Genomic DNA, 14,076 nt, shown 5'->3' with positions numbered 1-14,076 from the left:
GGTAGTTATAATCAACATCGTTTTTTAAAAATTTTATGTCAGCAAATATTTAGTTTACGTTTTTATAGTTATACTTCAAAATTGTTAAATACCTAATAATAATACAAAGTGCTTACGTTCACTTTACCTACCTACTATAGAAACCTTGCTAGAAATTATCAATGGAAAAAATAAAAATAATAAATATCCACATATAGTGGTTTTTTCGAAACTTCCAAGACCTAATTACACAATAAATTAAACACTATAATTGTTATTACTTATTACCTACTATCGGTCTTGAAGTTAATATTATTCATAACAAATATTAAACGATCGATATCTCAAAATTAATTATTTAGTACCTAAGCATTCCGATTATTATTAGAAACACGATTCGCGGTCATAATATTATATATTCGACAAAGTTATTTAACCAAGTGTAGTATCTCCCGTATGGACTACGACTCACTGTCTACAATTAAATACGACAAGAGTTAATTCAGTAGGTAGGTACCTACAATACATTTCACCCAAAAAACTGTTGTCCGAGAAAAAAATACTCGTAATGGTTTATGAGCTGACAATTATATCCAAATCCTACAATAAATGTTCATAATAAATGTGGAATCCTTGAAATCTATCTCCTCGTGAATCTTCTACTTGTTAAAGAAAACGTTTTGATCTCATCTGCACGCCCTTGTGCTGAATTGCACAAATAACATAGTAGTCCTACAACAGGCCTTACACATTTGTATGAAACAAACCCTTTATACCTAAATATCAAATATAATATATGAAAAACGTGAAATTCGTAATATCGTGTTACATGACACATGAACGTGCTGGGTTTTATTTGTCATTTATGTAGATAGATTGTAAGTACGTAATAATTTATTTACATAATACATTATATTATTATGCAGTTATATCATCATTCTATTATTCGTATATAATCTTACTGTTATGGGTAGACTATAGATTTTCGTTAAGTAGGTAGGTACATCTTTAAATTACCTTTGATAATATACTGTTGTAGATTGGTATAACCGAGTCTTAAATGGTCTGAAATCAAAACGCACCCATTTATACTATTGTTGAAGCGTTTTTGTTTTGAAGAAATTAGCATGAACATTACCTACTTAATAATACATTTAATTAAAATTCGTATTTAATATAGCCGCATAGGTACTGTACAGGTAGGTAGGTAGGTACACAAGTTAAACGAAAAATACTCTTTGATTCTATATGGTTTGTGTTTATCCTGCATTATAATTTATAATATAATATGTGAGTACCTAAATAAAATAATATTATTTGCACTACTGCAGAGTGCAATATTATTGAAACTTTTAAATAGATCGCAAATTATTTTAGCTGGATTATATGTAAGTAAATATAGTTCACGAACATTGCAATAACTTATTATTATATAGCTATTACCTATTTACATAATGTATGATAAGGCACCAATACATGTAATTTATGCTAGGTAAAATGTCCATGAAATGTCATCCTAAAATAATAAATTAATATCAATTATTCGTAAGTATACATGCCGTGATATATTTTAGGGGCAACAGTCTAAATTAACTACCTATTTTTTTAGTCCTAGGTTGATTAAGTAAACTAATACGGAGTTAGTAATAGGATCCAAATTTAATTACTGTGTCCTATACGAACACAAATTATTAAAATAAAATAAATGTTTTTATAAATTTTAAATATTATAAGATCGTAATACTTTTACAGCTTAATATCAAATAAAAATGTAACAACAATAATAATTATCCATGCTAGTCATACTTAAGCCAATTATTTATTATTTCTCTAAAATCCACGAAACTAATTTATTTATTTTAAAATTGTAATTAATCGTATTCGTATTAGTTACAACCTCATTGGAAAATATTTAAATAAAATTCACATTAAATAAAAAATGATATACAATACGCGTAAGCATATATTGTGTTTTGGATACCACTATAATATCATTGAATGTATTGGTCACACGGTATAGGCTTTTCATTTATTTGAAATTCGATAACATAAATATGACCCTGGATGTAACGTCTTTAGTAAAAGTAAAATTGGAAAGACCCTACCACGTGTTGTAATAAAACTGCTTTATTTTTCTTGGGGAACTTTACGTATCACGTCTGCATAAGACGCTTACCGTCCTTGACCCGGGCCTCAGGAATTTAGTTGTTTTTAGTAATAATATATGTATTAGTACATCAATACCTAAGGGGATTGCAAATTAATATCCACATATTATTATACATATTTATCAGCAATCAAACATTATTAATTTAAGAATAATAATTAAAATACGGAATTTATTGCTAAAAGAAATGGTTATGATATAATATTTTATCTGTTTAACTTAAATATATATATATTTTGTTTGCAGTAAACATTATATTTGTTTTAATATATTTTCCAACAATTATATTTTAATCATTTAATATTACATATATAATTATATAGCTATATATATACTAATTATATAGATATATAACTATATCACTGCTTTAAAACTTTAACACAAAAAATATACATTAAGGTAAGTAAAAATAAATGAAAATTAAATTTGTTCGACATTAACTTAAAAGCTAAAATAACAATGACATCAATGATGATTAGCTAAAAATGGCAATGTGGAACGATGGATAACAGCAGTATGAAGCAAGTGTCTGGGAGAAAGTGGTCAGAACCTTTCCTATACCTATAAGATTATTAAACTACCTACCTACTGTAATGCTGTATGATCTAGATAGTGTCCTCAGAGGCTATACAATGAATTAAACGTGACGTAATAAGGTCCATTCGTTAAGAGCGTTTACATTAAACTATATTTAAAATAAATCATCATTATTACGATGAGTATTATATTATTATTATTATTATTATTACCTAAATATGTAAAATCAATATTTATTCTTATTATATAACATTATATGATTATTTAATTTCGGCCATCTGTGAAATTATTAGGAACCTTGTAATTTTATGATTGGTATATAGGTATAATGTTTAGTAATTAAGTTCCCTATTTTTGTGTACATTTTGACACGATTTATGTTATGTATAAATACATAATATATATGCGTTATTATGTATTAAAAAAATGCGTAATACCTATCATTGAATATTTGTTTTTTTTCTTACTATTATTAACGTTCATTCCATAAGAATTGTTATCATCATTTTCCCCCTTATCATTTCCTATAATTTGTTTGTGAAGTCCGACATTTATGTTAGGTTTTATTATAGGAACCAATGCGACAGATTCTTGCAATTTATTAATAGTATTTGAATAGTATTTGAGTACTAGGTATACATACTAAGCTTCATTGCTTCAATCAAGTTCCTGTATTTTCTACATACAAAGAGACAGAAATAAAATTTTCAAATCCGATTTTATTATTTTGTACTTCTAATTTCAAAATATTACCTTCAACACTTAAATTAGAATGATTAGAAGGCCATAAAATTGAATAAGTATGTATGTCCTTTCATCATTATGTCATTCGTAAAAATCACCCCAGGTAGTCTAGTATTGAGAATCTCTTACAGGTATTGACAATTCAAAACCGATTATTGCTTTCATAGTTTCATCAATGATACAAGTTTAGAAAATAAATTGACAATCACAACATCTTTAAAGATCATGTTGTTAAATGACCGATTATAATACATAATATTTTCTTATAGTCATTCGTCCGTAAGAAATCAATATGCTTTATACAAATAAAACTTAATTAAAACATAACAAACGTTTGGATATTGTTTGAAAAAATGATTAGAAAATAATTAGTAGAAATAATAAAAATATTATTAAAATTATTCAGCTAGTATTTGTTAAGGATAAAGCCATATTATACATAAAAGATAAAGAGCAAAGAAGTACAATACACTGAAAAATCTCAAAATAATAATAAATGTACCTATACCCCGGATAGTTTTTATTTATAACTCTCAGTATAGTACTATAGCTCATATAATTATTACTCACACCTCTATAATTATTGATAACTACATAACACTCAAAATTAAATAGGAACGTTGTTCAATGTACTTGTTATTGTATTAAATTTGACCAATACTACTATTATACAATTGAAAATAATAATGTTTAACCGATTTCAGAGAAAATATGGAAAAAGTTAATATTCATTTTAATAACAACGGTACGGTGACGTACCAACACAAAAAAATTTTGGAATTCATGCCACATCTTTCAGTTATCAAAAATGATGAAATCAAACTAACTGTGCCAAATATTCCTCTATTAGTAAGACTTTGACAGTTTGTAAATGTAATTAATTTAATATTCACAAATAATTATTTTCTAATTTTAGACATTGACTACACAAGCAAATAGTTTACCATCAATATTAAAAAGTTCACTTTCGGCAATTTTAAGGTTTTCTAGTTTAACACCATTTAAACATGTTACCCCCCAACAACTAGTTTTTGGTTATGACGATCCATTAACTTCTCTAGCAAACTCATATTATCCAAAAGGGAAAAGACCACCCAAACAAATGGGACTTTTCTTAATGGTATGTTTGTAATTTATTTAGTTTCTATTTATTTATTTTGAATACTGAAAAATATTATAATAATTATATGAATACAATTTTAGCGAAATGGTACACTAGATGAAGTTTCCACGATATACACGGGTCATAATGGAATGGAGAACTTTGGACTTCTCGATCGTGTAAATGGAATGGAAGAGTTACCATTTTGGAAAGGATCTTGTAATTCTATTAAAGCATCTGAAGGTGAATAATGAATATACAATACATACAATATTTGAATTTTGTAGATTAGTATTTAAAAAAAAGTATAGATATAAAATGTACCTATATTTATATCGTGATAATTGATAACAGATAAAGTTGATTTTTAGCCGCTATAGTTGATACGTAGATGGTTAAGTACTGTACAAGTAATGATGGGATATAGTTAAAACTTAAAATCGATTTATCAAGATAATATAACTTAGAATTTAGATAATGAATAGCCAAAAGGAATGCATAATATTTACTCATATTAATAAACGCTGGATACACTACAATAAAAAATACGATTGAGGATTGAGCACGATTGTATCTATTCAACATACTAATATACTATTGAGCTTTATAAACATATCTCAAACAATTAACTGATAATAGTAAGAAGAAAAGATTGAGCTATAAATCATATTATGTAACGTAGTTGTTAATTTGTCATATTATATACATTCTACATATTTCATAGTTTCATGCCAACCTACATAAAAAAACAACGGAAATCGTTATAATTTTTTCAGATTTGTATTTATTGCTTTTAACTTTTTAAGTTAATGTATACTTAAGTTTCATTAGATGTAAAAATAATAATATGTATAACCATGACTATGGCCTAAGGGATAGTTACAAAGAGGCGGAAGGCTACTGACTACGTATTCTGTGCATTTTTTTTCGACTGTTCGTGATTGTAGACGTATTATTTACTATTACCTATTTACTCAATCAGTAATATAACATAAGGTGTTATAATCTAGGTATGTTGTAATAATACATAACTATTCTTAAATTAACCGTTAAATTATAATTTTGAAAAAACATATCAGTTTTAAATTATAATTTATCTTTTATTTATATATAATATGATATATTATCTTTGGTCAAAATTCATAATTATAATTTGTCAACAATATAAAAAATTATTATGTTTATGTAATATATTGTATATAGATCTTGTGATAATTATTTATCTTATATGTGATTAATATTATGTGTGTTTGACGGTAAGAGTGGTAGTGGTTCAAAAAATATTATCCCATCATCTCCTCGGTCATCCTAAACTTTCGGATGGTACCTACTAATAAGTTTCGACGTGAATACTTATATAATCTATGAGTAACTATGACCATTCTGTCGATGATGTCTGGTCGCGATTTCAAACTAAGACATTTAATATGTTTGGTTTTTAAAATTCATCTGGAGGTTCGAACTAAACTCAATTCAACTTTCATATTTTATAATGTGTTTTTAATTTAACCCGTTGTAATATTATTTTTAAATGTATTTTTTTAATTTCACATACATTTACTAACCATAGTATAACACAGTAATTTTAGTTAGTCACTAAGTGACGTTTCGGTCTTATTATAATAGGCCTTTAATATGTTGTACGAGTAACACATTTACATACGTTTTCAGTAATTTGTTATCATAAAAATCGATGAAAACGTCATGTACTTATGCGTCAAAACTAGACAATGTACTTATTAAAACTGAAATGTCTCACCACAATGTTTAATATTATAGGTAAAAAATAATAATTTTAGCAACATTCCATTACTTACTTATTATTTTTTTTAAATTTTTTTTTTTTAAAGATAGAAAATATTTACCATCTGTAGTTTATATACAATATAGAAATTTCTTAAAGAAATCACAAGACACGATCACGCGATTGAAGGACTACTTCAAATATATATTTTTTTAAATTAAATGGAAATCACCAGGCCGATTTTCTTTGAGACAATGATGAGGAGGATTGTCTAATAATCGTAATACCTACGTTACCACATCGTAAATAAGAGGGTTTGAGTGACTGAGGACGTTTTTATGACATTTCTTTATAGGTAATAGAACCTAGATGTTCATAAATTATAAATGTACGTAGGTACCTGTGCAAAATGAGTTAGTTAATCATTTGGATATAAAACCAATTATCATAAATATAATATAAGTACTCAGCTTATTTTTTTTAAATTAGTTAACTTCATCATTGTGAACCCGAAAATAAGTAATAATATATACATAAGTAATATATCAAAAAATAATATCTAGTATAAAATTATGCAAAAAATATACCACTTCAGTCTTCAATATTTTGATAGTCAAGACATTGGAACAATACAAACGATTAAAAAGATTTGTTATCACACCTTATTAGTTGTATAGAAACTATTTAATGAGGAATCGTTTGGGGATAGATACTATTATATCATTTTTTTAGTTTTATAATGAAAAAACATCATTAAATATTATTTTTATGTCTACAAAAAAGTCAAATTATTTTATTTTAGGTTCATTTTTCCCTCCAAGAGAATTTACTAAGTCTGATTTAGTACACGTGTATGACAAAGATTTATGCCGAGTATGGGCACTTCGGTACCGAAAAGATGTGGTCAAAGATGGTATTACAGCAGGATACTATACGCCTGATGACAACCTTCTCGAAACTGTCGATAAAAATCCTGATAATGCATGTTTCTGCGAAGACGACACTGACTGCACAGTTAAAGGGTTGCAGTACATTGGGCCTTGTCAATTTAGTAAGTGAACCCTTAGAATATTACTTATTCGATAAATAAAAGCTCAAAATAGTCATTTTAATAAATCATATAGAAAATTGTAAGTACAAATTAGTTTAATTATTGATATTTATAGATGCTCCAGTTTACTTATCTTTTCCTCATTTCTACAAAGCTGATCCAAAACTTTTGGAAGATGTTGAGGGCCTTTCACCAGATCAAGAAAAACATGAAACATTTTTAAAAATTCAACCCGTAAGTACCATAATATTTATATAATATACAATTATATTAAGTATTGACTATTCCGCCTACATACCTATTATAAATATTTTGGTTTAAATATAAATTAATTTCGATACTTAATAATTGTATGGAAATAAAAGTTCTTTTTAAAATTTTTTTATTTATACTTTGTTAATCAAAAACTTAAGGAAAACATATTGTACAAAGTACCTAGTGGTAATATTATTCTTGGTTAATTCCAGGGCCAATATATAGTTGGTTCCACTCCTCCAAAAAAAACTTCTTAGTTAAGTCTGGCAATTGAAATTAAGTTCAATATCAATCGGTTAATTCCAAATAAAAATAAGTCTAAACCCGGGGTCTCCACATTTTTTTACAGCGTGCTAAATCTGTGATACGCTTTGACATCGTGGGCCAAAATTTTTTTAGAGAGGTAAAAAAATTGAAGATATATAAGAATTATTTTTAGTAATTAATAAACTAAAAACAATAAAATCTAATTGAATATTTTCAAAACATCAATTAGCTTGGCGGGCTGTAGGTTGGAGATGGTCTAAGTACTCTGAACTATTTAAACATTTGCATAATAAATTCAATATTTTTGAAATAATAATCATATAAAAGTTCGATCAGGTTTCAAATTAACAACGAACAAATTAATTAATCATTATACCTATTTAGGAATATGTTTAACAGCGTCTGGTATTCGATATAAATTTATCATGAATTATAATATATAACGTTATATCATATAATTATGGTTTATAGAGACTGGGAGTACCGTTAGAAGCCCGTGTGAAGGTCCAGCTCAATTTAAAAGTTGAACAATCAAATATTTACCCGACGTCCAACTTCAGAAGCATTACATTTCCGATTATGTGGCTTGAAGAGGTAAACGAAAATAATAACAATATTATTTGATCGAATTAAATTTTCTTACAGCGCTTATAGATAAACCTATACGCGTGTTTGATTATGATATATTTTCATAATACAATAATAATTTCTTCGATTATTATCAGGGCGTGAGCGACTTGCCGGATAACATTCATCGCTGGATATACATGGCCACTACATTCGTAGACACGGCTGTGCCGTTGTTCACATACGGACTTATCCTCGGCGGTGCATTAGTACTGGTCGCAGTGTTTGTCCGCACATATCACCAAATTGTATTTTCACGGGAAAACATCGAACGCGGCAGACAAAGTATCCTACGAAGGGGCAGCAGTATCCTGGTCAACGGCCAACATCGGTTACTGATTGTCCGTGAATCGTACCATCGGATAAGCAACACCGTGCAGGAAACGGACGTGGACGCACAACAGCTTCTATCGTGAACTAAAGACTATATACTTATATTTTAACGTACCTATATAATGATTTTGAAATTTGGAAACCTCTACCATCACCTTTACGTTTTTCGTACAAGAGACGCGAGTGATATGCTAATAAACTATTGTGTAGTCTAAACTGTGATATAGATAACGAAAAAATGCACAAATGTTTAATTATGTTCATGTAGACATCAGAACAAACAAATTCTCAAATTGGACTGTGATACGAATTTTATAGATGAAGACATTTTTTTTTTTTATATATATAGTATAAAATAAGATAAACGAAAATAATCAAACATAATATTATATGCCTTGGTTTTAGGGCAGAATTAAATATTGAAAGTTTTTAGCTCATATTTAAATTTAATTGAAATAAATCACAATTGAATTAAAATTTGGTTAGAAATATTGTTGAGCTATATACCTAACAACCGTGATATAGTTATTTCATTTATTCATTGAAGAATAAACAAACTATTGATTTAAATTAAATCAATGAAACATTAAGGTGCTCTTATTTTATAATTCTGATTATATAATACTATATACCAATACTTTTTTATGAAATGAAATTAATTTTATGTTCAACATAAAGTAAAGCCAAATATCTAAATATCTAATGATAAATAGACTTAATTATTAGTATCACAATAGTATTATGACTGGACAAAGAATTTAATGTTGATTACCAATTTAGTATAATTATGTAAATAATATAAATACATGATCTTTTGTTTCTGACAAATCTTAAAATTAATAGGGCATTTATTACTTAGTTTTTTCATTGTTGTTATTAATATATCTATTTATATTTAGAAAAATATATTTTTGATTATTTTCTACGTGCACACTCATTTGCTCAATCTAAAAATCAAACATCGGCAACAATTTCATCGTTACCATAATATTATGTACATTCATTATTATGAAGAATGTGTTACTTATTAATTTAACATAAGATTCGACTTGTGTTTTTACTATTATTATTTATTCAAATAGAAAATATGTACAGTGTATAATAAATTAATTTCATATTAATTTTAACTCATTTTTATGTCTAGAAACATATGTATCAAATAATTTATAATTTGGGTAGGTGCATTGAGAAAATTGATGGTATGACATGACGTCATGACCTATGAATAAATTAACTGTCAGAATTATTTTGCTATTGTAACGTTTTCGTCAGAATATAATATGTATATTATCCAAAAATATTTTGTACTGTATGAACATTTTTAATAAATCTTTTTTAATTAACTTGAGATTATTATTTATTACATAATTTAGTGCAAACTTAAATTCGTTAAGTATTATTTATACATATCTAATAAAAAATAGTACAGAAATAGAAGTACAGAGATTCTGGTTGGGCAGTCACTATCTGTTCACCTAAATACAAGAAACCTATAGACTATAGTCAGTGTCTAACTTTAAATTTTCAAAAATTACTTCTGGCCAATTAAGCTTAGTCAATAGAATAACATGTTCTAAGACATTTTTTTTCAAAAATCATGTATATATATCATAACAAAAAAAATAATTGTAGGAACATAGGTAGAACAGAGTATGTCAACCTTTTCAGTGTTGAATTATTTTTTACCACAGGATTTTTGATTTTAGATTTGAAGTGAAAATTACTTAATAGGCAGAAGAAAAGAGATTTTGTTGACTAAATATTATCTTAAGCAGAGTATCTTCAATAAAAGAAGAAGAAACAAAAGTAAATTACAATTTTAAAAGGTAACTTTTAAATTTGAAAATATTAAAATTTACTCAAATGTTGTATTATGCTGCAGGTTCAATCCATTTTAATGAGTACAACTTAAACCACCTACTACTCTACTATTGCTTTCTTTAAAATTTAAATATTTATATTCAATAATATTAAGTAGGTAACTGTAGGTACAATATTGTCAATTGTAATGAATATAATTTAGATATTGCAAAATAGATTGGTAGGTATTTAGAGAATATAAATTCCTTGTAAAATATGAATCCTTGAATAATTTAAATAGTTTACACTTTACATACTGTATACCAGAGTGAGTGTGTAGTGTATTTATAAATAATAATGCGTAGCAGTGTAGTATTCATTCTGAAACCTGAAAAAGAAATCAAGAATTACGCTCATGTCAGCAAAATTTTAAATCATATTTCAATAATTGTGTGTTCAGGAAACGAATATCAAAAATACTCAAAATAAACTATGTTATATTGTTATGATATTACAAATTATCCAATTTGTCGATTATACGATGTAAATAATTTATATATTTCATATATTTCATATATAACATATTATTATTATTATTTATAATAGACATCAATAACAGAATATGTGTTTAAAAAAGAGGTTAAACAATATACTTATAATATATTCCACAATGATATAACCCATATAATATATGGGAAGGTGGACAAGTTAAGTTAATTCAATGAAATTGACAAAATAATTGAGTTAACAAAAAAATTGATTTAGATAAGTTTAAAGTTAAGATAGAAAATAAAATTAACTTAACTCAGTTAAAAAAAAATTAATTATTTTCAAGTTAAAATGTTTTGAAGTCATAAACTGCCCTAGTATTTTGCTATACACAAACATTTACCAAGACGTTTAACACTGTGTAAAATATAGACCAAAATCAAAAAAGCATCAACGAATCAGTATTGTCTATTTGATCACGCATCATATGAAAAGAAAATTAACTTAACTGCACGACAATGATAATTAACTACAAGAAGTTAAGTTACAACAATTACAATTTTATCTGAATAAGTTAATAAGTTAAAAACAAAAATAATTAACTAGTTAAGTTAAAAAGTTTAAAAAAAATTAACTTTTTAACAAGTTAATGCCCATCTTTGTATATAATATGTGTATTGCGTATAATATAACTAATACTTTTTTTATAATATCGAAAAATAAAATAATTAAAATATTAATAAGCCTTCCTGAGCAACATACGTGCTTGGCTCTTGCCTAATATATATATGTTTTTTCTATGACCCAAAATACGTACCTACCTATATTTCTATATATGATATAATATTTTGATCAATATTCATCAAACTTAAATGCATTTTATTTATGTACGACTGGATTAGTATTTTTACGATTGTACCTATTTTCTATACCTACATAGTTTATAGGTATGCCGTATGCGTACCTGTTATATTTTCCGGGAAAAGTAAAGAGTGTATCGTCTATTTTCGGTAGTGGCGGCGAAGTTCATTCGAAGTTATGTATTAAAATTATAAATTATATACAATATAGTATCACCTGACGGCTGGCATAATATCTTCGCTTAATTACTAACTATGTTAATTAAATTAGGTAAGTATATTATGAATAAACTAAAAATTTAGACCTTGGATTGAATTGTTTTGCCACTGATTTATGCGTACTTATTAGTTATTGAGTTATTTATAAAATAAGGTCCTGGGTACCTAAACCTAATAACCTAATGTTAATCAACTAATGTGACTCGGTGTGAGTGAACATCGTTTCTCAAGGAGTATCCTTGGTCGTGAATTCGCTAAGGTATAGGCACCTAATATTCAGGCCTCAGCGTGTCTATAACAATCAACAAGGCTGTGCAAGTTAACGAATTTTTTTAAACTCGTTAAGTTAAGTTATTTTAATATAGTTAAGTTAAGTTAAGTTAAAATTTACTCGTATCTTTTTCGTTAACTCGTTAAGTTAAACGTTAACTTTGAAAAAAAAGTTACTTGACTTACTGTAAAGTTAAAATTTGCTAATTTGAAAAAATAAAAAATTCCGGACATAATATAATAACATAACATAACATAATATGGTAGTTTTTCTTTACGCTCAAGAAAACTACTGGAGAAATTTAAAATGATACATCAAAGTAAAAACATTAAAACATTTGCATTATTGTTCGAACGAAAATGAACTTAATTTAGATATTTTTGAAATAAAATTAACTTGAAGTTAACACGTTAATTTAAAAAAAAAAATTAACTTATTGAAAAAAAAATAACGAATTAATTAACTGAATTAAAATTAACTTAACGTTTTAATTTAATTTAAACTTATAACTCGTTAATGCCCTTGAAAATTAGGTCTTGTAATAAGACAACAGCGTATTTTCAAAATTTTTTCTTTTTTTGTGGGGGAGGCATAAAATTGTTTTACAGTTGAGAGTCTACCTATATCATCTATATTCCGCACAGATTATGTTTATATGCCATATCACGGCCTATATAATCTATATACATTTATATAGGTGGCAGGTACAGTATATTATATGTATTAGTTTGTACTTGTATACCTACTGTAGCTAATGGGTTTATTTTTGTATACAACTATAATTATATGTACATAATATTTCGGTGGCTGTCTGATACTTGTCTGGTGTATTTTTTAAAATATTAAACAGTTGTTTAAAGCTGAGTTTGTGGGTCTAGTTATCAGTTATCACCGGTGTAAATGAGATCTGAGCGGGCAATAATTCAACGATTGTCTGGTATTTCCTGTGTAAGTAAAAATTTGAAAAGCTTAAAGTTATTTATGGGTGTCCAGTATTATTAGCCACTACGTACTGGTGTATAAATTGATGTATACATTGTATATTCTCGAAAACACCTCTACCTCAACGTCGTTATCATGTATTATAATCGATCCCCGTTACTTAAATTGCGATATTCTTTTGAAAGTAGGCCCATCGGATAGTTACCAGTATCTTATACATAGTTACGATTATTGATATTAAGATATTTATTTATTGTCCATAGTTACTACTTACTATGTACCCAGGGACTGGACCTTTTGAATTTATCGGTATCTATTCCGGTACCGGTTCTCAAAAAATAAAATAACGATTCCGGTTCGGTTCTGGTTCTTTTATGAAAAAAAAATAAAGGTAGGTACCGGTTCCAAATAATTTAGGTTCCGGTTCCAGATAATTTCGGTACCAAAAAGTATAATAATTTCAAATAGTCATCCAGAATGTGAGTATAATTGAGGTTAGGTTAGGTTAATTGAGGTATGAGAAATATTAGAAAACTCATAATACAGCATAGATACATAGGTTATATACAAAACCATAATACCTTTAAATAGGTATGATAAATAAAATTATTTTATTTTATTTTTGAACCTTAAAGTACCTTTTTAATTTAAAAATTCCTGTTCGGTTCCGGTACTTTATTTTATTAAAA

The 14,076-nt window shown here is 26.7% G+C and overlaps 1 protein-coding gene across 3 annotated transcripts in view; it reads left to right on the top strand.

The window, feature by feature from the left end:
- LOC100168235 (scavenger receptor class B member 1) overlaps nt 1-10,149 on the top strand; it is a 44,785-nt gene extending 34,636 nt beyond the window's left edge. For all 3 annotated transcript variants that reach the window (XM_003247762.3, XM_001945525.5, XM_008189695.3), the window contains exons 5-11: nt 4,132-4,276; nt 4,344-4,547; nt 4,631-4,772; nt 7,076-7,324; nt 7,440-7,558; nt 8,318-8,440; nt 8,572-10,149. In XM_003247762.3, coding sequence (XP_003247810.1) covers nt 4,132-4,276; nt 4,344-4,547; nt 4,631-4,772; nt 7,076-7,324; nt 7,440-7,558; nt 8,318-8,440; nt 8,572-8,889 — 1,300 coding nt within the window. In that variant the 3' untranslated portion in view covers nt 8,890-10,149. The remainder of the gene's footprint in view (nt 1-4,131; nt 4,277-4,343; nt 4,548-4,630; nt 4,773-7,075; nt 7,325-7,439; nt 7,559-8,317; nt 8,441-8,571) is intronic.
- The last annotated feature ends 3,927 nt before the right edge of the window (nt 10,150-14,076 follow it).

This window comes from Acyrthosiphon pisum, chromosome A1 (genome assembly GCF_005508785.2).
Source record: "Acyrthosiphon pisum isolate AL4f chromosome A1, pea_aphid_22Mar2018_4r6ur, whole genome shotgun sequence".
NCBI lineage: Eukaryota > Metazoa > Arthropoda > Insecta > Hemiptera > Aphididae > Acyrthosiphon > Acyrthosiphon pisum.
This window is presented reverse-complemented; position numbering and strand designations above follow the sequence as displayed.